General features: G+C 39.5%; 1 protein-coding gene across 8 annotated transcripts in view; it reads left to right on the forward strand.

Moving 5' to 3' along the window:
• LOC139738964 (nuclear factor NF-kappa-B p100 subunit-like) overlaps window positions 1-25,785 on the forward strand; it is a 51,378-nt gene extending 25,593 nt beyond the window's left edge. For all 8 annotated transcript variants that reach the window (XM_071649630.1, XM_071649618.1, XM_071649604.1 and 5 more), the window contains 9 exons: window positions 14,608-14,780; window positions 16,727-16,884; window positions 17,737-17,978; window positions 18,523-18,618; window positions 20,318-20,415; window positions 22,515-22,659; window positions 23,462-23,557; window positions 24,368-24,526; window positions 25,161-25,785. In XM_071649630.1, the coding sequence (XP_071505731.1) occupies window positions 14,608-14,780; window positions 16,727-16,884; window positions 17,737-17,978; window positions 18,523-18,618; window positions 20,318-20,415; window positions 22,515-22,659; window positions 23,462-23,557; window positions 24,368-24,526; window positions 25,161-25,735 (1,742 nt within the window). In that variant the 3' untranslated portion in view covers window positions 25,736-25,785. The remainder of the gene's footprint in view (window positions 1-14,607; window positions 14,781-16,726; window positions 16,885-17,736; window positions 17,979-18,522; window positions 18,619-20,317; window positions 20,416-22,514; window positions 22,660-23,461; window positions 23,558-24,367; window positions 24,527-25,160) is intronic.
• Window positions 25,786-26,138: the final 353 nt, after the last annotated feature.

Genomic DNA, 26,138 nt, shown 5'->3' on the forward strand with positions numbered 1-26,138 from the left:
TTTCACGGTTCTTGGCGATTTCCCCATCTACGTTTGAGCTTTAAACCATAACATGCCCTGCGAATGTAAACACCCACATCGAACAGTGCCAAGTTCAAGTGTAAGTGCTTGGTTTACGTGACAGCGCGGCAGAATGCAACATGCGCGTGCGACTGCACTCATTTGCTCTTTGTTTTCGCGCCTGTCGCACAGGGTGGTAACATCAGATGCTCGACTTGCCTCATTCTTAGTCACATCCACAATGAAGTCCAACGATGGAAGATAACTTCATCCTTACACTGTGAACCTTGATATAGTTTAGGCAGACAGCAAGGGTTGTATAAAGAAATAAGACACTCCATCCGGTCTTAAATAGTATAATAAATAGATCAAAGCAACAAAACAGGAAATGTTTGATGGGAATCAGACAAATGATTAGGATAGTTGTGTAGCTGTTATAGTTACGTTCACACGACATTCCTGAATGTAAAGATAAGCTCAAAGTTTCAATCTTCGATGATTAGCTGATAGTTTAACCCTGTGTAGATGCACTCGAAAGTTAGCAATTGTAATGATTAGTCCGTGATTAGAACCACAAGACATTGTAGGGTTTATGCTAGCTGTGAACTCTATTCCCCTATAGCTTCCAGGTCTACCTCCAGTGCATTTTGTACACTACAGTGTCACCACACATTATCAGGTTTATCACTAGCACTGCTTGTAAATACTTCCTCTAGTTATGTGATTTAATCCTCTAGTGGGACTCTTGCTTGAAAATTCAATCTTGAAGATTAGTTGTTGTGTAAACGCGAGTTGCAGTTAAAAACTACAAACTAATAATCTGAGTTTAAAACTTTGAAGATTGCAAAGGTCATTTGAATGCATCTAATATGCCACATGTTTTCCCAAAGCACTTGGGGACAGTTTTCGGTAAATCAGACGATCTGTTCACAATTTATGATTTTCAAAACTTTTCCTTTAATTCAGTATGTTGCCCTCTGCAACATTTGTAATGTCACACAGTCAAAGAGTGACAAAGAGAAAGTGTGGAGGAAGTTTCCCAGAAATTCATTTTCAGGACACGGAATTAGGACTTGATAAAGCTTCAGAAGGTGTGGAGAAGAGTATTGGCTTACACATATCTCAGTAGCAGGTCAAGGGATACATGTATGTACTTCTTGTAAAATTGAGAAGGGACTTTCACATAAATTTTTGAATGATGCAATGACAAGAGCTTAAACAGTGTAACCCCCACTGTATCCATTATTGATTCTTTGTACATGCCAACCCACCTTGAATGGCTTGCGTGTCCTGTAAAGTTTAGAATAACAAGAAAAGGAAAGAAAAAGGAACAGAGACGAGGGCTTGCTAGCTGAAAGGCAAGAATCAATGGGAGCCTTGTTTTCTTTATGGGTGGATCATTTTGGTGTTGCAAAAAACAACAACAAAAAGAGGTCAGCAGTGAACCCCCTCCCCCATGCAAGTGACATGATTGCTGGTATAAAAATGAAGACAGTGTTATAAACTTACATCGTGTGTCAACGTAGCTGATGTTAGTCAAAGTTAAGCAGAGATGCCAACCTGTATATTTTTGTACCACATTCGGTATGGGGGCTTTTTTTTTCCTCATTATATGAAATAGTAGAAAAGATGAGTTTGGAATAAAAAACACAATTTTTCTCTCTCCGAAATTTGATTTTGTGTGTTTGATATGTGCAATTTTGCCCACATCCGAACCAAAATAGGTTTGTTTCTTCATTCCTCTTTTTAACTGTATATGGACATGTTCTTGATTTGAAATTTTAGCAGGAATACGATTGTGGCGCTAGTAGCTGGCTGTTTGATAAAGAGGTCTCTGTCACAGGTTGCAGGTATTGCTTTGTCTACAGTAGGCAGTCAACTTTTCTTCTTGTTTATTTTTGTGGGATTAAGCCATGAACCAAACGCGACTGCGATCACACCAGTTACACATTCTGCAGATCCGCAGCTCTGTAATTGAACAAACCCTGCGAGGAGACAAACTCACGTGACTTTTAATGACCATTGTTTCCTGTTCTATGCCGCGTTAATCATCTTTCCCGGGTTTGAAACATGTTTCAATACCCACCATCAAAGCGCATTTGCAAAGGCCCTTCGGATCGCGTTTCTCAAGTTGTTGCATTTGTCAGCTCTACATTGTATCTTAGAGTCGAGAGGGAGGCCTTGTCACTGGGCAGCTCCATTGCGCACTTTGACCCAAGGAGCAGAGATCATGTAGTTGACAATGGTTGGCGTGGGTAGGTCCAAGCTGTAGATGCGTTTCAAAAAGACTTTGCATTTCTCATCTTCAAAGAGTGTTTCAGAAAGATGTTTCAACCCCATAATCAAAATGGCTTTGCATTTTATCATCCATCCAAATCTCCCTGAAAGTTGTTTGGAAACCTTAAATCTGTGCCAGAAGTGAGTTGATAAACATACCCCTGGACACATGAACATGCAAGGCAGTATCAATTATTGCACCAGATAATTAAATTAGGCTTAAGTCATTAGCTTGAGAGTGGTAAACTAAGGAACAAGTTTGTTGGTTTGAACTGGTAAATCAGTTCTCAAATTGCAAATACTATTCTTCGATTGAGACTTTTCATTAGCTGAGCTGACTGCTACAACTACTCTGTCTCATGTTTAGTGTGCAAAAGGCTGTCTTGGCCAAGTGGAGATGTTTGAGGACATGCAGCCAGCCCATGTGCAATTTGGTTCATTTTTCTCCCCAAACTAAGCCATGGTTCGGGAGAAAATTTCTTCAGACAAAATCACTCTGCATTTGCAAATTCATAAGACATTTTTTTGGGGGGGATGATTTTCTTGGTTTATAATTTTCATTTTTTTTTGTTTTTGTTTTTGCAATTGCAGCTAGTAAAGAGACCTTGCTCATAAGTGTAGTTATCATCCTGCAAACTGCAATGGAGGAGTTAACACAACACAAAGTGTTTGTTGGACAAACAAACAACTGCGTGAGAACAAAGACCAGTTCGCACAAACACTCTCAGTACTTAAACACACACTGTCTGACATCAGACTACTTAAAGCATTATTCTGATTCATTGCGAGTTCAAGCCTACGGGCAGAAGCTATGTGACACCCTTACATAATATTCTCTCCTACCTTAATGTGACTCTGCGCTCATCTTTTGCGGAAGTTTCATTACACATCTGTATCATTAGCTTCAGGTTATGTGTGTGCTCGTTTTGTGTGGACACAATCACAACACTTGCCAGCGTGAAATTTGATAGGTTTCAGTTTTGTGAAAAATCTTCTATTTGCTTCAAAGGCATTGTCCATGGGAACCCAAACCAGAACCATTGTTATGTTTGATTCATCTACTCAAAACTTTCGGGGCGTCAAACTGACTTGGAAAATAGTTTGTTGATTCTTTTGTGTGGTCATTTAAGCCCATTTATAGTTGTGGAGGGAAATAACCAGAAAAAAAAAAATGATGTTCAATTTTGTATGTTCTTCACTGTACAAAAGGAGGCAATTACATCACTTCACTACAAGTTAAATCTTGCAGTAACGCTAATTTATGACCCGAAATATGGATAGGTCTAGTTTTATATGGCCAGTATTAAGGAATTGTTCAGTTAACACATGATATCCATATCTTGCTCAGTATTTATGGTAAGATTGTTTTTGACAAAATTCAGAGATGTATTTCCTATTATGGCAGTTAACCAGACCTAATGTATCTAGAGGAATGTGAATAATCAAATTTACAAACATTTACAAATGCCTGTTTGCAACAAGTTAAAGTTTTGAGCATAAAAGGATATTCTTAAAAGCTTTCTTCTGGAAAGATTGTTAACACAGCTACGTCATTAGTTGCATTGACACATGTAAAATAGCGACTGCGATCCAAATACCACGATTTATTACACCTGTCAGACGGACAGAAATATCCTGTTAATCGCTGATTACGATAATTTCTAGACCAAACTGCATATTCCTAAAGTCTACTGAAATGGTTACATTTGCCCTTATGTTCATGCATTGTTTAATCATTCATGTTTTGAATGGCGAGATAAAAATTCTGAGGTTTTTTTTTTTTTTAATTTGCTACAGCGTTCACACACTCGTTTTGGTGTGAATTATCGCAGTCACTCTGAAATATTGCAATATTTCTTAGGATTTAGATTGTGATGCTGATCATACTATTTTGGGGGATTTTTGAATCCACATGGGTAAAAATCTCGAGATCTGCATCGCGTTTCAAATCTCAAGATTTGTATCCCGCTAATTTTCTTTAGTGTGAATCCCGCTATTGATGATAACCACTATCTGTGATAGGACGGCTTGCTTGTATAACCACGTGCTATCAAGTGCTTATCGCTAGGAACGCTGTAGTTGTTATCAGCAAGCGCCACCGAACGATAAAAGTCAGTAGTGTGATCCATTGTCCAGTAGCTAGAAAATGAAATCTTCGCCACGTGACAGACGAAGCAGCAGCCACTATGGCATGCAATGACCAAGGACACAAAGTGAACATGTTTCCTGTGCGACAAAACTCACTATACAACGCTGCTGTTTATACACATGTATTTGAGGCTTGTTTGTTTGTTTGCCACGAGTTATTCAATGGTCACCAGGATCTAACATGACCTTGAACTCAATATCGGTAACTCCTCGCACTGCCTGTTTAAATTTCGACTCTCTGATAGAGTATTCACCCTTTATCAAACTGCCGTATCATATCCTGAGAAAATTTAGAAGTTCAACCACCTCAAGCTAAACCTCATTAAGAACTCTTTTACAAAATTGTAGTAATATGTCTGATTTGATTAAGAGTTTTGAGAGGTGATACCATTTTGAGGGTGAGCGGGTATTCTGGATGATGGACAATTGAACTACTAGTAGTCAAGTAATTAAGCAAATGCCTCAGTACTTGAAGAAGACTTTCCTCTGCATGTCTACCATAATTTACTTACAGCTCAAAATGCAATGCATAGATCAAGTATTTGCAGGAATACTCCAAGTAATTTTCCTCTGGCTCAAGTTACAGATATTTTCCATGTGTTGTATCTGTTTGTTTTATTTAAAAATAAAGCATGTTATGATTTATACAAATACTCATCGGTTTATTTTCGTGGAAAGAGTACAGACAGTTAATATTTCTCCAAGTAATTCACAAAGCACACCATTTGCGACTGCCGTTATTAACCCAGGAAAAATCTGGCCCTGCGTTGGAGTTGACGATCCAAGCTAGATGTAATAGTGGAGTATCCATGTAATGCAAAGAGTTATCTGTCGTGTTGCAGTTGTCTTGTGGTTCAGTTATCAATATAATGCTGCTACAAGTACAGGCCATGGGATCATTTCGTTTATTAGAGAATATTAGTTCATTTTGGCAACCTTAACTGCCTTATGCAGGCACTTAGTAATGTAAATGTTGTTCTCATTTGCAGTACAGGATGATGAGGACAGAAATTTACATTTCTCTATTTCCAGCCTCCATAATACTAACAGAATGGATCTGGTTTGCAAGGTGCAACTTTTGTTTCTTTATAATGCAGCCGCCTTTTAAGGCTTCAAGGGCAAACTATAAAAGAGAAACTAGATTGGAATGTGTTTTGTGCGACCTTATGCTTTTCTCCAACTGGTAGCCATATCCGAATGGTATGCTGGGAGTGAAAAGGGGGTTCCCCATTTGGTGTTGAGTCACCTCCTAGTCTTTCGTGCAGACCCTATTTTTCCTTCTTGTGTGTGGGGGCGGAGGGGTGGAGGGAGAGGGGGTGGTGTGTGTGTGTGTGCGCATGTGTGTGTGTGTGTGTATGTATGTATGTATGTGTGTTTATGTGAACTGGGAACTCTTCTACTATGTAAGTACCAATGGATATTTACAGCTGTAGAATGATATCTTTCTGTGAGTAGGACATTTGTGGACAGGAAAGGCGTGTGAGCACATTGTAGGCACAGTCACACGGGCAAAACTCCTCAAAGTTTTTCCAGTATGACCACAGCTTATGATGCCTTGGAGTGAGGAATTGTATAAAGTTTCTTGGAGAGAAACAGTGATATCCTTTGTGCTTTAAACCCAGAGCAGTATCCCTAGCACCATAGGAGATGACTTTACTTTTCTCATTAACCCATAAAGTCCTGGATGAAATTTGTTGCAAAAAGTACCATCTTTGCATTATGATATTGGCACTACTTAATTTCACTGATCATCTTACTTCAGAGAAACCAGTCTAAATCTACACAAAATCAGAAAGAAACTGACAAAAATTTGCTGATTTGTTATATACAGAAACTTCAGTCCTTGAAACTACATTTTGTATGTTGACAATGCTAGAATCTATCATTTTGTATTTAAAAAAAAAAAAAAAATCTGTCTGTGCTGGGAAAAAAAAAATCTATACAATTGTGAAATACACAGTTGTATCGGTATATGAAAAGCAGCAGTACACAAACCACAAATAAAAAGTGCGTTGTCTGCGACTACATGCTTCATGGATCATCAAGGGCATTGTGACTTTATTTATTCAGGGTGATGTACAACACATTTTATCTGTGGAATGGACCAACCAGGGTGGCTAATGTCTATTGTCAGGAGAATAATTGTTGTCCCTTTTGTTTGCACACCTTGTGTGTCTCTCTGCCTCTGAGGTCTGAAAAGAGAAAACTATTGAATTCCAGGATCAGATAGAGTGAGCAACCTTCAATATAGAGATATGTATAGTCTTTACTTCCAGACTCCTGTAAATGTGCCACAAGTAATGTTTCGAAAGTGCTGTTTTTTGTTGTAGTTGGTTTTTTTAAATAGGTACCACAAACTGATAGTTTCTACTGAGTTGTACTTTCATCTCTAGTACAGTATCATTATGTTGGAACACCGTTATCTGTAAGCAATTCAAACGTTATTGCACTCATAAGAATATATCTGTAAGACAGAAGTTCATCTGAAAAAAAAAAATGAAATGGTGAAGACAGGCTATTGATGAGACTAACAAAGAAATTGGTGCTTGGTTTTAACCCTTTTTGTGCCATGGACTTTGGATGGTGTCTCGGCCTACAGTGTTATAAGGCTTTTTGTGCCAGTCTGCACTCACAGCACACAAAGGGTTTAACATGAAATTCCTGTTCATTTTCAAGCTGACTTACATAAAATATCTAACAGGCTAATCAAAACTAAACATTTTCTGTCATTGTTAAAAAAAAGTAAAGAAGTAAAGTGTGTAAATATAAAGTCTGTACTTTTTTTCACAAAATGATATTAATCACTGGATCACATAAATATAAAATGTATTTCATGAGGTGCTAATGTCATCTGTTTTAAAGCAAGCAGGTGCTTTTATATAGATTTGATAATATACCTGTTGATATAAAATGCTCAAAATTGTAAAAGAAAGAAGTATATTATTTCTGTGATTTGATTAGTATTCTTGCTTAGTGTTGAGATTGGGCCGCATTTGCACATGTTATGGCCGATGATAATGGGATATCATGTGTAGAGTGACTGGCTAGGGTCTGTAGAAATCAGACTAATGTTATCGTTTGTATGCAAAAACGGGGCACAGGTCACATGCAGTATGTGAGCTTCACAGGTGTAGATAACTGGATCATAGTTCATGTACGTGTAGCTCCCAGCATGCCAGTATGTGCCAACAGCACTTTATACTGAATGTCTGCAGGACCAATTTCATTGGGTAATATTTCTTTATGTGCCTCGTTCACACACCCAACTTAGTCGACAGTGTGCCAAGTTCACATATTTTGCTCAGACGCACAAACCCACCCAAATCAATTTACCTTACAATCTTCGTCTTCTTCCCCATGGCACTGTATAGTTCTGGGTCAAAAAAAATCCCCCAACAACAACAACAACACACACAGAACAGACAGATTTCAGAATCAAATGCTTCTTGTTTAGTCTGGTCTGCGCCCCTTGCAGACTATCGTTTGTTAAACTTGCAGAGGAATTGACGTCTCTCTTATATACTTAAGGATTTTTTTTTTTTTTTACACTGGTTGCCCATTACTTCATTACCATGGTAGTTCCAAGTTCACTTGGATCTCATGCTATTCTCGTCGCATACTGTGTCCTACTGGGGCTAAGGCCCCCCTTAGCCCCACCGTTGGTACGGGACTAAGCAAAAGTTTACAAGTGTAAAAAGCCCTTTAGATAAGGCGATGATGTCCTCTCCTGAAAATTCTGCAGTTGGTAGGCAGAGAATAAATATTTAGACTGTTATGTTTGGGGCCCGTTATTTAGCAAATACTAGGACAATCCCTTCACCCTCAAAGTCACATTTCTTTTTATTTCTTTTGTTTTGGCAAGAAATAAAAGGGGGGCATGTGCCTGGTGCACTCCCCCTGGACCCGCCACTGTAAAGAGATCGGGTTTTAATTATGTTATGCGAAAACGTTAAAGAAAGGGTACAAGTTCTGGGTTTTTTTTTTCTTATTTCTTGTCAAAAAAGAGGGGAATTTTAGTAAAGATGTTTGTGTTGATGTTGTGGGGTGACTTGTGAAATAATGACATCATCACCTCATCTGATTTACATAACATTTGCCATGGATATCACTGTTTTTTGCAGACACGAGCATGTGAGTATGTTAGGTATGGGATAATAATGTCTTTATCTTGCAGATCTTCCAATGGCTTGTGCACCAAAATTTCAAGACTTTTTTTTTGTAGGACATGTGCATCACTCTGATGATGTGTTAGGTACCAGGGGTTAGTACCAACCAAAAAAAATGTGTTATCTTGTGAAATTATGTATTTTTTTTTAAACTGTACAGGAGGTGACCAAAAAATAGGTGAAGGTATCATGGGTAATTGGTGATTTTATAGTACCTTTTGCGAGAAGATTTTGTTGTATTAGTATTCTTAGCACAACAATAACTCCTGTAACATTGGTTTTTTTTTTCACTAGCTCTATCTTCATGTGATAACCCTAGTGTCTTGCCACAGTATTGGCTGTATAGGCAGAAAGGTTAAAGCATGCTGAATCAAATAGATATGACATTCATATATCACTGTTGCGGTGACAAAACCTAGTATCTCAAAAGTTTCAAATGTTCAGGAGGAAAAAAAAAATGGCAGCCAAAGCATTATAACACTTTAACAGGTGGGATTGCCTTTCCTTTGACATGCATTTCGGTTGCTTCATTTTGGTGCTCAGACAGCCAGGACTTGGACAGGACATCACTTAACTGATTATCTGATAATTAATCCAAAAAAGTAACTTTCACCAAAATTTGAGATACAAGCAAGTCACCCCAGCAACAAAGCTATGCTATATCACATTTTGTATGAAACTTGTAAAAGTGAGCGGAATATATTTTGCAAAGATTGGGAGACACTGTGTTGAACTGAATAAAGTAGTTTAAACCTGACACCCGAGAGTCTGTGAATCTACTGGAATAACATTCCCAAAATCTTTGATTTCTGTCCATTCAGATGTTGGGTCAGTTTGCACTGCACATGAGAGCATGCACGGCATGTACAATAAGACAGACAGCTCTGTAAACAGATGAAATCATTTAGTCACATGTTGTTTTTGGTGGCAGACTCAACATACCGCAAATAACTCCATAATGGCTAGTTTGTTTTGTTGTTGTTTTTTATTAGTTTGGTATGTTTTTGGTTTTTTTTTTTCCAACCAGGAACTTCTCAGCTTACGCAGAATGTAAAGCAGAGGGTTATGGCCAGTATGCGTGGCAAAGCACCCTGCATGGACCCTCTGTGTATGAGAATCGTGAAAGCGTCGTGTAGATCCTGGAAGTGTTGTTTTCCTGGATCCGTCTGCTTGTTTGGCCGCTCAGTGTGCTTTCACCCAACCTTGCAGATTCATTTTAAAAGTCTTGTTAAAATCTGTGGAGTCATCATGAGTAATGATGCACAACAAAATGATGTGCGTGGAAGCAAATGTGAATTCAACCACCTCAGTCCTTAAAGCAATATGAGACCGAACTATGAATGTGGATTGAGAGAATGCAGCAATATTAGTATAATACATCAGCAAAAATTGAAGAAAATGGGACAATCCATTCAAAAGTTATGAATTTTTAAAGTTTCAGTGCCACCATTGCTGGATGAGAAGACTACAGTTACAACATTTTGTGACATCATGCATGGACAACAATATAAAGAAAGTACATAAATATAGAAAATTCAACATTTACACTTTTCTAGCATAATGAAAGAGCACTTGACTAACCTCTTTCAAAAAGTTGGGTGAAGGAAATTACCCTTTTACAGTATGTCAGTGACAGGTTGAGGGAAAAAGTACTTTTCATGAAATATGAAATTTTATAGAATTCTTTTTATATCATCCATGCGTAACATCATAAAATGTTATAGTCTCACCAGGCAATGGTAGCACTGAAACTTTAAAATTTAATAACTTTTGAATGGATTGTCTGATTCTCCTCAAACTTAGCTGAATAGTTCGACTGCAACTGATATTGCTGCATTCACTCAAGTCACAAGTATACTTGGGCTTCATCCCCTTTTAAGTGCAAAATTTTGATTAGTTCAAAATCACTGTCCCTATGATGTGGTATAATGTTCAAAACCCAGGCACAATACAAAATGGAGCATGGGTTCGTTTGTCATAAAAAGTTGCAGTTCAATTTCAGGCCAAGCAAATCAAATGCAGCCTGGCTACAGGCTGGCTGGCAGCCAATCATAATCATTCTTTTAGAGAGAGAGAGAGAGAGAGAGAGAGAGAGAGAGAGACACACACACACACACATACTTAAACATATTTATATGCATGATTTGACCAATTACATGCAGTGATATAACGGCTGTGGTCCTGTGATGAAGCAGGGGCTTGTAAGGGAGGTTTGATGAACAATTCAGCGATTGCGCAATATGTCCTTTGGCAATCGACCAAAGTCACAAAGGGACTGTTCATGCTTTGCAAGTTATTTTTGTGCATCCGAAAGCGCACTGGAATCGTATTTCTCTCATCTCCTTTCTGCAAGTCATGTTCGACTAGAAGTGGCTGGTCAGGCAGCATCTTTTCCATCGAAATTTGCGCAATTTCAGGGGGTCATGTGTCATCTGTACAGCCTGACCTCTGTCGAAAACATTTGACTTGGAAGAGCTCAATTTGACACTTCTACCACCAAACCATGCGCTGTTTGGGACATTTGCGTCTGCAACGAGTGCACGCTTAACAAATAACCCTCATATTTGTATGCACATTGAAATTTGATCGTTTGATTGACAAGGATTTGAGTTTTGCGACACAACTGTTACGTGGACTATCATTTGCCATTTGCAGTTGGTGTGGAGACCCATCTTGGCATCTGGACAACCAGTAAATCTGAATAAGATTGGAAATGCATTTGACAAACGTGATTACAAATGACATTCTGCCTGAAAATTAATTTGAAATGCATCACCAAAAAAAAAACCATGATTACACTTTGTTGTACAAATGAAATTTATTTCTGTGTTAAAACTGGACATACTGTAAAACGAGGAATGTTCGTGTGCATTTTAATTTCGCGAATTTCCCAAGAGCCAAGATTCGGGAAATTAAAATGCCTGTGAAAGTTCATGTCTACACTATATGTATTGAATGTTAGAGGCAACTCGTGAAAATTTTGTGCCGCGAAAAAGGCCATCGGCTCCAATTTGCGAAAATTTCATGCCGCGAAAGTATCTTGTTTTACAGTAGTTACAGTAGTGCTGCCTGCAGTAACAAATTATGAACCGGATGGGATGTGAAAAGTTTAAAAACAAGAACTGCTGAAGAAAACTATAGATTTCATTCTCTTTGAAAGGGAGACTGCCTGAGGTTACCAGCTTATGCCAGTGAAAAAAACATAAAAATTAAAATGATGCATGCAGTTGGCTTGTCTGAACTACCCACACTTTAAGATGATATGGAGTTTCTTAATCTAAAAGTTATTGTCATAAGCATGCATTCTATTTTTTTCCAGTTTCATTTTCCTTTTATCTGTTTCTACAAGTTATTCCAAAAAAAAGAGTTTAAAAAAAAAAAAAGAGTAGAGGGAGAGAGTATCATCTGATATCAATCAAATACGGAAAGACCAAACAGAGCAGTAACGTCAAAGTGCAGATTCATGACTCAAACACTACAATGCAAATTTAGACTGTGATCTCACATTGTCATGCAATAGGGGAAATCATCCTTCAGAAACTGTCACTGACAATCTCAAGCCCCAGACACTATTTTACATTAAAATATTGAAAAATCAAAATGAAAATGAAGTTGCATTTTACACCAAGTCAAGTTTTTTTTTAACCCCCTCAGACTTGCCCTGTTGATATTTAACTCTAAGCCTAGCTTCTCCCCCCCCCCCCAAAAAAAAAAAAAGAATCTTTGAACTGACTAAATACTGCAAATTTCACCAATCATGTACTGACATCATTCTTTGCATGTGTGTTACAATATATAAAGAAGAGAATAGGAATTCAGAAACATGCTTTTTATGGCAGTATGTGATACTCCTGCCTATGCATAATTTGTTTAATTGCCCACCATCAAGAAGCGATCACTGGTGAATGAGATTTTGATTGCCAAGTACCTTAAAGCAGACTTAAAAGGGAACTGATCAGCGAGCAATCAAACGCGGAAATTTGGCGTTAGCGATACTGCTTGTAGCAAGACCTGTTATGGGGCATGATAATGGTAGTAATGGTGATGAATGAGGACATTGGTTATGATATGAAAATATTGTCTTTTTACCAGCATCTGAATGTGTTGTAATGACGGCAAGTGAGGGGAATAGAAATGGGCAGAAGAGTTGTCATTACACTTGCAGTGCCTTGGATGGCCAGCATCATATGTAACTACTTTGACAAGCAAATTTTTTTTTTTCTTTTAGCTTGTAAGTTCTGCCAAATTCGTACTGACAGGAAATATTAGACTTGCCTGTCTTGATTTTGTCATAATATTTTGGTTAACCACCGTCCACACGTGCGATTCCTTGGAAGAATGGTGTATCTCTTTACGAATGAACATCACAGAAGTGTGGTAGTGAAATTGTTCAAAGAGACACCATGATTGGCATGAGTTGAGGCCGTGTCATCCGGGGGAGCAAAGCAAGCGGCATTGTGATTGGCCCGCTAGTAATGCATACAATTGCTCTGCTATACTTGAGACTCCTGTACACCAGCCCTGCTCTGGCTGGAATCAAATGCCACGCCTTCCCCACACCAAATGCAGAGCAGCGCTGCCAGCTTGGCAGCGTGCCAACACAATGCTCATCTCAAATGCCGGGCGATATTCTTCCCAGCCATGGCAAAAAGAATAAAAAATCATGAAGCGAGTGATGATGTTTCAGCTCGTTGAGGTGTAGTTTGGTTTTTGGTCAACATGAGTCAGTTTCGAAGAGAAGGTTGGTGAGTTTTTGTTTCACAACTTGTTTTTCTGACGAGAAGGAGCAGAATATTTTGATCTTTTTCGTCAACAGTATTTAAAAATTCAGTTGTGAGCCTAATACACACCAGTAGGGTTTTTTTGTTTTGTTTGTATCTATTTCATTTTTTAAGCACAATTTAAACCTCAACAAAAGATGCACTTAACTGCAGTCAACTTCACACAAGTGAAATAGAAGAGGACAAATTAGCATTGGTCAAGACATGGATGGCCTATGCAAAAATGGATTTAAAGGCTTTATATAAAAATGGTAAACAAACAATTTGGGTATATTTTCATTTTTTTTGGGGGGGGGGGGGCAGGGAATGCAACTGAAGTATGTCTCTAGATGTCCAGCAAGACTAATAGGTTTTCAGATTAGCTTCAGCTTTGTTTTTGAGAGTCTGGTCATGGCTGGTTCGATCTGTGTCACTAGTGGAATCAAGTGTTGTGTGTTGTGCGTGCATTGAGAGAGGCACACATGAGTGAGAGGGCTCATTCGAAAGCATGTGCACAGTGGCCTTAGCATGACTCTAGCATTTTTTCTGACTTTGCTGGTCAAATTTTTATCCTTGCCCAAGTCAAAGCCAAAGCCAAGTGAATGGATGAAATACAGAATGTTTTATGGGGTAATTATGAAGCAGGATGTTGGCTAAGTCCACATTGGAGTCCTACCCTTGCATTAATTAGGTGCTTTAATGCCCTAATAAATCATGAAAAAACATTAACCATCTGTTCTTGTGATGGGGGGGGGGGGGTAGTAGTGCATGAAGCGAGATAATGAAGTATGCATCATGTGTGTGTATAGTGCACATGTTTGGGTATGTGTATGTGTTTGTGTATGTATATATGCTGGTATGTGTGTGTGTGTGTGTTGATATTTTTAGGGGGATGTCATGGCTTGTGAAGGAGGATAAAGAAAATACAACAAAAATGGACTCGAAACCTCCCCAAAATAGCATTTCACGCCTTGGAGGTAAAAGCACTCTGGACTCTTGTGACAGCTGAAGTTATGAGTCAATCACAGCCTGGTGCATTATGTAGGTCAATCTAAGTTACCCAGAGCATAACGCTCACCTTCAACTTCATTTTTCTGTGGTAGTCTGATTTTTTACGTTTGTGCGTAAGCCTTCCAGAGTTCTCCCACCAAACACCTCCCACATGATTGCTCTTCATTTAAACAAGAAATTGCATCTGGTGTGAAATTTCTTTCCATGCGTTTATCCTTTCCTTTTCTCTCTTGTGTCCCGTCCAGGCGATATTGCTTCCATCTGCCCTCACCCGGCTCCGTCGGAGCCCTACATCGAAATCACAGAGCAGCCGAAGCAGAGAGACCACCGCTTCCGCTATCCCGTAGAGGGACGACAGGCTGGCAGCATCGCCGGCGAGAAGGCATCGTCAGATATCCCTTCGTACCCAAGCATCAAGGTGGGTGAGGGTCGAAAGAAGAGTTCCAACAAGAACAGTATGAAATTATGCACTGCTGTTTTTAAGGGAAAGTATACACAAATATTGACTGCTGCATATGAGGGCTGTAGTGCGCGTCTTTTACGCAGCTTGACTCTGACAAATGTGCTCTGACCCTAAGCCTCCAAAGTGTCATAGCATGTGAGGTTGAATCAAAGCAAGTAAAGGATTTTTTGCTGTGACGAAAATTGTTAAGCAGTCTTTATGTGTTTTATATAATGAGCAATAGGTCACTTGCATGTCATGTGCCACAGTTGCACAATACACAAGTTGATTATCTTCATATGAAGCTGGGTTGCATTATATTGATGCTATATGGTACCAGAATATGAACAAACAGTATCAATGCAATTGAAATGCAAGACATTTGTCGTACTGGACTAAAACAAAACAAAACAAAACAAAAACCTCAAACAAAGTTATCCACTCTTACAGTACTTAGCAAGTAACAAATAGTTGTTCAAACGAACATGCAGCGGAGATAAGTTCCATGTTTTGTTACTGTTGATGCTGCTGTAGTGCAAACACATGTCTCTGCCTGTTATATCTCCTGTTTTATCTCTTTATACTTATTGTCTGCAAGTCAACACTTGTCAAGTTCTCAAGACACAATGCCTGTGGTTTAGAAAGACGTACTAGTGCATTAGTCTGTTGATGAATGAAGGTTATATCAAAGCACTCTGTGGACAGCAACATTTGAGGGATTCTTGTACCTATCCCTGCATGACCTCTTTGTAGTTCGAGCTTGAACTCTAAATCTCAGCAGAATAATGGAGAGGACCTGTACAAGAGTGCTACCCACCCTGGGGCTGTTACTCTGTACCGCCAAACTTTTGCACCATCAGCGAATATGTGCACTGAAGCATACATGCTCAGAGAACATTCAATTCCAGTCAACATTCTTCAGTGTTGCATGTGTGATGTATGTTTAATGCTTTGTATAATTTCATATGAGGATTTCAGAATATATCGGAGTCGGGTCAGTTTCCCATTGCTTGATCACCCCACACTACTAGGTCTTTAATAAGCTACGTTATTAATGTTAGAAAATCACTGATAAGGCAGGCAGAGGCGTGGTGTTGTTTATGATAAACATTGATAAGGGCGGAAAGAGTTAGGATATGGTTTTGGGAGAGTGAAAGAATTGTGTATACTGATGGCACATTGACTAACTCATGGGAGATAGACATACTGCGCCTTAACTCGTTGAGGACGGACTGATTTTGCTACAACACGCATTTCCCAAAGACACCTGCCCGAGTATACTCGGGACTAGTCCTCAACAGGTTAAGAGTGAAGGACTTGATGTGGGGGTTGTGTGGGAAAGAAAATGTTTCGTCTTCTTCTGTAAAGAAGATTATATTGTATTGTCTTTTGACAGGTGCTACATGACACTGGTTCTTCTTTAAATTTTCTGAGGCATAATCACCATTCTTCAAGTGTTTTAGCATTTTCCCTGCGATAGATATGTGTTTCCATTGGTGTTGGAAATGGCAATCGGAAACACCCATAAAAAAGGCAATTTGAAGAGCATTCGAGTCATAAATGCCTTTATGCGAAGTAGATGAACACAAAGCCATGTTGAAACATGTCAGTATTGTGTGCCTTACTTGATTTTTACTTCCCAGGTCGAAAGGTACAAAGCAGCTGGACAGTGACAACTCCGAAATAGTGATTGTATGATTATTAGATAAATGTGGCATCCCAGGAAATGCGTTTTGAAATGTGGTTCTATCCTTTTGCATTAAATAAACACAGCCACTATCCCAGTGTGTCAGTCTCACTCATTCAGTTGCATTTGTTACCTCTCTCCTGCACTGTGTCGCTCTGCAACTTGCGTGTGCCAATCAGCAGTTTCTAGCATTGCTCATCAAATCTTCTGTGTGCTGCTTTTTTTTTGGATGCAGGTCCACAACCTGAATGGACGCCGAGCCAAGGCCGTGGTCTCACTGGTCACCAAGGACACCTCCCCCCAGCCTCATCCTCACCCGCATCGTCTGGTGGGGGACAACTGCAAGGATGGGGTCTGCTGTATGATCATAGACCCCCAGCATTCGGAAGCTGTGTAGGTCTACACATATCTCAAAGTTGCCCCATCCTTTCCCCTCCCACTAACTTCCCCCTCCTCCATATTTCAACTTCCCCTATCATCTGAAAAGGGAGAAATATGGCTAAGAGAAATATTTGAACAGTCCTATGAAGACTGCTCTGTAGTAGCTTTATAGCAAATACTGTAAGAATGATAGATGCGTAGTATCCATAAGCATAGTACATTTACCGTTACAATTTTTTTGTAAGAACCCCCTCCTCCTTTCTGTCCTGGTTTTGCTTCCAAGGAGCTGCCTTTGGGATTACTGCAACAAATAATAAGTAATCTCTCTTCCCATCTCCTTGTTTTTCCATCCTCCTCATTAAGAATTGAAGCTCTGCTTCACAGTGAAAGATGGCTGCCATTGTAGATGGGAGGGAGAAAAGGTTGCCAACCTTGGCCTTCACAGAAAGGTCGAGCATCACAGTAGCTGTGTTGCCTGTGGTAATTTTTTGGTTAGTGGGCAGGCCAACATATCAATGACCCAAGTTTGAAGACGTGAGCAGTGCCCTGGAACATACTTGTGAAAATCAAGCCAGACTCGTTGACTAGAAATTTGTTATGGGCGGACTACCTTCTGACTACATTATGGATGAGATACCCATGTACATATACGACTCCCAGACGAATCGAATGAAGTTTTGTGGCCAATTTTGCAATTGGCATCACAATCGGCCAAGCAGCAAAACCTAACTTTTCATTTTGTTATCTTCCAACATATGTATATTGATCAACAGCAGTACATGATTTCTGTATTTTTTTTTTTACTTTAACATTTTGAGATTTTTAAATCAAAATGTCTTGCCTTTTGCCTCCTTCCCTACGAAGGTTCCGAAAGATAGGAGTGCAGCGCACCATGAACAAGGAGGTGGAGAATTCACTGGCAGAGCGCAAGAAGGCCGGCGTGAGGCTCTCGATGGAGGTCAACAAGGGCAAGACTGGGAAAAAGCACAACTATGACATGAAGTGTGTCCGCCTCTTCTTTGAGGTGCACGTGGAGTCGCGCGAGGGGTCAAACATCTTTGACCAGTACCTCGAGCCCATCACATCCACCCCCATCTATGACAAGAGTGAGTCCATATGCCTTATCGAGAGCTCTGTCTGCCCGAGTTGAATTTATTATAAAAAGTAGAGATCTTAATGACATGGAGATTTTCCACATTTTGTGCAATATGAAAGTAGCAAGACAACAAAAGCATGCTAATTTTTTGCTTGCTATACACAATACTCTTTAATATTTTGATTCTGCGGAATTAAGGGCTTGCTGAATTCATCTTACCTGGCCAGCATAAAGAGTTACTTGCGAGAAAATGTTATCTTCTACAGTAGTCAATTCACTGTTAGGGAAATCAAGTGTGTTTTTATTGCAAACCATCACAAGTCAGGGAAAAAGTAAAAATTAAAAAAACAAAACAGGCATCTTATTTGCTGCATCATACATGAATTTTGTGTCATAATTTTTTTTTTTTGCATGATCAGTTTTGATTAAGGCAATGGAGCATTGATAATGAACATGTCAAGTGCAAATGATATTCTACTGAAATGCGTTTTCCTGCGATTTCATGGAAGTGTGACTGAGAGTCTTGGGGTTTGTGTCTGCTTTCTCCATTTCAGAGGATACAGTTCTGACCATCTGTCGGGTCAACATCAGCCATGGGTCAGTGGCCGGAGGCGATGAGCTGTTCATCCTCTGTGAGAAGGTCCAGTCAGGTACGTTGACCCGAGGCTTTGTTGCCGGACATTGGTAGAGCCCATCCACTTTAAAAGAAGAAGAAGAACAACAACAACATCAGATAGGAAAAGCACCTCTCTGATGAACAGCATGCGACAAGCAAGTTTAGACCAAGTTTCAGACTAAACATTGCTCAGGGAACAGATTTCATTGAAGCCTGTAGACAGTGGCAAGGCATGGTAGAGTTTGTACCATGCAAACAACAGGAACAAGAAAACACATTAACATGTTTCCTTATGCAAATCTAAGCTCTGTCAAGAGTTAGCCAGGCATGGCCGCCCATATTCTGCTCTTTTCCTTTGTTCCACAAGGGCTCAAGTGAACCGTGGCGGTTGCTTTTTTGTCGGTCGTCCATCATCTGTGTACTCTATGACATTTTGTCATTTAGTCTTCTTGTAACTGTCAAGCCTTGGGGGAATTTTGCCACCAAATTTATCTTCTTGTCCTCCAGTCCCAGAAACCATGTATTTGTGGTTTGGTTTTATTTATTTTCTGTTGTTGTTGTTGTTATTATTGTCATTATCATTACTATTATCATTATATTATTATTATTATCGTTGTTGTTGTCATCATCATCATTTTTTTTTCTACTATTATAGGTATTTCACAAGGTAGAACCAAAAGCTCTCTCTTGTTTGAGCCTTAATGATGTATGATCGTTATGGTTTCAAAATTTTCAGTTTCAAAAGCCTCTAAATTGCCAAGTTTATAACTCATTCTTCAAATATCGACAACATGTTTCAGAAGATTGAAGTTCCTCTTTCTCTCTCAAATTGTCAAATCTGTAGAGCTTGCTTTCCAAATACACTGTAGATTCTATTGATTGGAAAGATAAGGATGATTTCTGTCACAAAATTGTCCCACAACTTATTTGATGGGATAAAGGACTTCTGAAATTCTTCAAATAAAACAAATAATTATATATATATATATGAACAACAACAACAAAGGGCTCGATAGAAAGGCAATTTCTTACTTTATGTTATGACAAACTGATGATGAATAGTACTAAGAATATTATGGTAACTGGTTCAGCACAAAACCACAGAAATCAGGCTTCTTGGACTTGATAGAAGGGCAAACCTCCAGTGATAGTTTAACCAAAGTTGGCATGAATCAGGGGGAAAATGTGACAGGTACTAGTATTCGTGGTAGTTCTACTGGGGATGGCCACCCCCCCTTTTTGGCGTCCTGGTGTGGCAAAAAGTACATACCTTTTCTTCATATTTGGTCAGAATATATTATGATAGGGCATATCCAGAATAATTTGTATTGAGTGCGAAGCTTTGCTGAGGATTGAAATGCTCAAGTAATGTGTCAATCCACTGGAATGGGTATATATTTTTGTGTGTAGTTAACCTTACTGGAACTGAAAATACATGTTGCATTTTAATTGTATGTTAATTGCATCCCATTAAAGGAACAGGGAAGGGAAGTTGTATCAAGGCTTGACCCTTCCCCCCCCCCCCCCCCCTTCCTGGGCTCATGTTGTTGCTTATTCAGTAGCAGATGTGACAGAACTTCATGAAGACATTCATGCAAGGATTGACAAGTACCTGGCAATTCATTATGTTACGTGAGAGTCTTGAAGCTATTTCGTGCAGATTTCTTTCTAATTGACCCATCTCACCTATGGCCAACTTGATTGTATCCCCCCCCCCCCCCCCCCTTCTTTAGATGACATCCAGGTCGTGTTTACCGGAATTGATCCAGACAAGCCACATCAGCAGTGGAGGTCGTTTGCCCCGTTTGGACCCAGTGATGTCCACAGACAGGTGAGTGAGACTCTCAAAGTGAAATCACTTCAAATACATGTATAACTCTTTGACTTTAATTTACCTTTCTGCAAAAAATATATGTACATATATATAATAACTAATAATAATGAATAGTAATAATAATAATAAATAATAATAATGATAATAGTAATGTCCTCATTTGATTGGCAACACGTACTGAATTGTACTTCTAGCTGTGTAAGAAAAAGATTAGATTGAACTGGTTAAATTCATTTGACTTACACTAGATTTTAAAAAAAAAATGTTTAAACATGTGGCAATTTTAGAGAAAAACATCAACTAAAATGTTCTTGAATGTGTTGCCAATTTGATAATCAGTATTACATTTTGCAGCTAGGAGGCTTTTGGAAATTCTGTAACAGAAACAAAAAGTTCTGTTAATGAACAACAAAACTGGCTCAAGTAAAATACAAGTTTGTACTCTAACCACTATGAAATACCAAGAATCGAGTTGAAATAGTGATAAAAAGATGCAGCACCAAGTCACAGAAATGTAAGGTATGCGATGTGGTGGGTCACCTGGGCTTTTTCAAGACATCACACAAAGAGGACAGTGAAAATGTTATCAAAAATTGGACCAAAACTAGGAAATTTGTTGAATTTTAAAATTACAGAATTTTTCAGAAACATGGTGGTATTGTTCCGAATCTCGTATGCACATTAGATGTAATAATGATACCATGGCCTTGTGTATTCACAAGTCTCCCATCAGCTTTGTGCAGATCTTCACTATGAAAGTTTCTACATTTAGAATTAATTCAAGGTAATGAAATTATTTCCTTAACATCAAATCAAGTTAGAATGATAGATCAGTAATTACTTTCTTTCAACCAGTGAGCCACTAAATTATTGTCAGATAGAATATTTACGGTATTTTCTCGCACATGTCAATGGCAGCATTGTGAGATGAAGAAATCTCGTTCAATTTGCGTTTGTGGTTTTGACCAGAAGTGCTGTTTTGTCCAAATGTCGGACTTTGATATTTTGTGAGACTTGATTTTTATTTTTTTTAATCTGATTTCAATGGTACTTTAGCTGTTTCGCTTCCTTGACTTTATTCTTCTATGAGTCTGTGTGAACATGAAATTGAGTTCTACTATAACTTCTCCCTGTGTTTTGTGATTAAGAAATGCATATGTGTAGTGTTTCTGAAGTAGAATCGCCATTTGTGCACTTTGTCTTGTACAGGTAATGTAAGTCTTGATTAAATCATCTTTACCTTGTGTTAATTTGCATTATTTCCCACACATTCAATCCCGTGCAATGAATCATGCTATCTTGGATTGGATTTCAGTCTGACATTACATGACTTTGTCAGAAATGAGTCATGGATTAGATAAACATAATCACATGATGGTGGAGCATTTTGTTATGTGGGCCTTTAGGTAGAACATTTTTATTATGTTCTTCCTTGACAGATTTTTTTTTCTTTTTTTATTCAAACAATCGCATATGACACCAAGCGATAGAATTATGTTTTTAATGCACTCGACAGAATAAAGGTTTCGTTTTCTATGCGGTGCCGAAATACTGATGACCAATGAATTGAAATGGGGAATATGAATTAAGCAACCTGCGTAAAAGATGGGGTACAGGGCAAGGAGTCTGCCTTTTACTTGGGTTTATGCTGAAGTCATGGTTTCTTGAGTGCTTTGACTGGGGCTGTGGGGAGGGGGGGGGGGGGAGATGCAGACATCACATAAGGTGGACATTATTGATGGATAGAACCAACTAACACACTATGCATCAGAGTGAGAAAGGGTTTGAAAATTAAGTCTTTGTTGTATTTTAGGAACAGTTTTGAAGACCAAATAATTGCAGTTCATGATCATGTGCCTGTGACTAACTCACATGATTTAAAAAAAAAAAAAAAAGAAGAAAATATTGTATACAAAGTGTTCTAAGCTCAAGATTTGCAGTGTTATTTTGGGGAGGCTTTGAATATTTCTGGACTTCAGTTTGGGAATTAAACCCATCTAAAGGAACATTTCAAACCTTCAGATGGCACACTCTGCATGTATTCCTTCCCTGCTATGATTGTCACTGTCTATTTTTGTTTGTGCCATTTGCTGCAGTTTGCCATTGTGTGCGCGACGCCCAAGTTTGTGAACCAGGGGATCAGAGCGGCGCACATGGTGAAGTTCCAGCTCTATCGGCCATCGGACGAAGAGTACAGCAACGAAATGGAGTTTACGTACAAGCCCCTCAACAGCTCATCAGGTAAGAAAGGCCAAAACCTGTCTTTGCCAGGGTCATTGCTATGAGTGCACGAGCAGGGAACAATTTTCCAATTTGAATTTGATCAACAGTTGTAGCTGATAAAAGATATTTTGAAATTTTATTTTGCACACTTCTATGAAAGAAAGACTGCAATACAAAAAGTAGTTTTGTGTAGCACTTGCATAAAAAATGCATAATATAGTAAATTGCAATGCAATACCAGGAACATTGTTCCCTGTACAAAACAAGCGTGGGCAGATCAATTCTCTGCACTAATCAGCACTCCGCAGAATTGTCTGGTACACATTCAGTCTTGTCTTTTTGTGGAGAATGCATCTCAGTTTAAAAAAAAAAAAACTGCCTCCCAGCTTGAAAGCCAATGTTTTTCTTGTTACCATTGCTGTTCTTTGTTTTTATGTAGAGCTGAATAATTGTTAACTTTGTGACACAGTCCTTTTTTTTTTTTTTTTGATGCGGACTAAATTTAGATGACTCCCGGTTTCATATTTGAAATCGGAAGGCTGAAGTAAGATTTGTCGGGTTGTAAAGGGAGATGTGGGAATTTAATTGCCTAAATAGGGATGACGACACTGGACATTGCTTTAACAGCTGGGCCCACTGGGACTCAAGGCTCCGCTGTTTGATTGGAGTGCATCTATGTTACCAGTGGAGCCCCAGAGAAGATCATCCACCAGACATGCAGTTTGCTTCGGAGAGATGGCGGGGTGATAGTGAAAGTCAGAAAATGATGACTTCTCTTTATTTCTGTCTCTTTGTGTTCGTTCTCCTGTCTGTGGAGCAGGTGATGGGGAGATCGAGAAGAAGAAACGCAAGTTCAGTCACATGGACGGACACACTTTCGAACGCTACTTCACGACCAAGGGCAAGCCATGCAAGAGTAAGTTGACCCCCTAAGACCACTGTTATTGGTCAGAGACTGAACAAATGACCATCAATGAAAGCACACTAATGTCAACCGAGGAGCATTGTTGGCAGAGTGACAAGGCGGAATATTTTGTGCATCAAGAAATGATTTCCATATCTATGACTTCTAGTTTTTCATTGCAAGATCTGTTCATGTAATTATACATTTTGATACAGTTTTTTTTTAATTGTAAGATATCTTTTTTTTTTTCAGTCATTATTTGGTTCAATGAAAAAACACTTCATCACATTCATTCATGTGCTTAATGAATATAATTATGTTTACAATGTATGTCTACATACAAGGATTGTCAGTCAGTCATTAGTTTGAATATTTACGTTCGCTTCAATGTGCAAGCCACCATTATGCCAGTTGAGTCTTTGGCACACTTAGTTGCCAGCATATGAAAAAATATATATGTATATAATATATATGTGTGTGTATGTTATAGATACAGTAGACAAGTAATGCCTGATGTATTTTTTGCAGGTGAGATGTATATGAGATTTTTTTTTTTTTTTTTGCAGCTTGTCAGAGATGTTGGGAATAGTTACAGTGCATCAATGATGGAAGAAATTGTGGTAGTTTTGTTTTTTGCATATGTGGGGGTGATTTCTTCTGGCGGAATCCATCTGTATGAATTGGAGATGCTTGTTTTAGTCTGTCATGCATTTTGCTGTCGGTAGAATGAAGCATGAAGTTAGGCAGAGACCATTGGCACAGTGTGTGATTTACACTCTTTTCCCGCTCACTCACTCTCTCTCTCTCTCTCTCTGCCTGTAGCCGAGACGTTAGGGGCCAGCGCGCAGTCCTGCAGGGGCAACCCCATCAGCAACCCGGTCTCCAACACGGCCTCCACCCTCACCGTCACCCCAATGACGACGACGACGTCCGACTCGCGGCAGGTCAAGGAAAACCTGAGAAGGATAGTGATGGAAAGAGGTGGGTCTGTGTGATGTCTACCCTCAGCTAGAGGGACATTTTATGCCCTTTATTTTAGTGTATTTGTGGCTGTGAATCACAACTACCGACCCCCCCCCCCCCCCCCCCCCCAAAAAAAAAAAAAAAAAAGTGTTTGGGTCAATTTTCGAGTACATGCTTTGGGTATACAACATCTTGGGTTTCCAATAATTGGTATTTTTATCCGGAGTAGTTTGTGTGTTGAATTTGAAGATTGGATGCGTAAGATTAAAAAAAAGTGCAAGTTGTGTTCATTGATGTTGTTATTGACTCATGTTTTGTTTTTTCGGGCATCTTTTAGTTCTAGGTTATTGCTCCACGGAGCCTGCCCTTAGCCAGAAATAATACCAAGGAGTGGAATTTTGATTTCTGGGTTATTACTGTAAGCATGCTAATGCCTTTTGCTAAAAGTCTTTTTCTTTTTTATCATTCAGTATAATACAGGTAGAAATGACTTTAAGCTATGAATGCACAAGACAGTCTTGTGTAAGCCTACATCTAGGGGACTGGGTATACCCAGTTCCAGTCTATGAGCTAAAATGTCCATTTTTAGTGGATGTGCTTGTATGTTTTGTTTTATCGTTTCTTTCTTTGTGTGTGGATGCCATCCCTGCAGGTGACCCGTCTAGTGGGGGAGGTTCCAGACCATCCACACCCTCCTCCACAATCTCCTTTCCGGGCACCGCACAGTTAATGGATGATAGCCAGGTGGTCACCACGACGACGTCGTACACCAGTGAGGCTCACATGAGCAGCGGCTTGGTGATTCAGCAGCACCACCCCGTCAGCCAAGATGTCGGCAGCTTCACCAACCTGTCCAGAAGCGATGCAGAGGCGGTACTGATGTCCCTCGCGACCAATCAGCAGGTGTACGAGATGGGGAATGAGAACGAGGAGAGGCTGAACAGCGATCAGAAGATCTCTGCGATCGCCAACGAACTGATGGCCATCGGGGGCGCAGTGGGCGGGGGCCCGAGTGAGCCCACGGCGAATCGCGTGGTGGTGGAGCAAATGGAACTCCCTTCACTGCCTGATATCCAGTTCAGTTCTCTGACCACCATTGATATGGGCAGTCTGCAGGATGGAGGGTCATTCCTACCGTCATTTGCTTTCGCCTACAGCCAACAAGATGAGTCCATGGAAGACAACAATATCAGCGCTAGTGGCGACAACAATTCGGGTGCCATGTAACTCTCTGGAATGCGGTCTGGTCTCCAGAAATAATTTTTCTCGCAGATCACGATGACAGTGATGACTATAGCTGCCCTTGTTTCACACACACAGCTTTGCAGTTGTCATGCTAGTGTTCCCCCGAATCACCTGTTGATTTCACGTTGCAGGTTTGTGCAGTTGCGCAATTTCCCTGCATGTGTTCGTTTCTTGTGAAATGTCAGATCAGACAGATAGATACCAGAGATAAAAATGGCAGTAATCATTGCATCGTAGCTGTTAGTCTTTATGAGGTTTCTCGTCTGAAAGTTGAAGATTTTACATCCGTTAGTTTTTATGACGGGAATATCTGAGGGTTGATGTGTAATGAGATGCATTCAGCTGTAGTTGCATGCATCTAGTTTTACTTCAGAGCTTGTGAATT

The sequence above is a fragment of the Diadema antillarum genome, unplaced genomic scaffold, assembly GCF_040938485.1.
Source record: "Diadema antillarum isolate AM-2024a unplaced genomic scaffold, OU_Dant_1.0 scf00000029, whole genome shotgun sequence".
NCBI lineage: Eukaryota > Metazoa > Echinodermata > Echinoidea > Diadematoida > Diadematidae > Diadema > Diadema antillarum.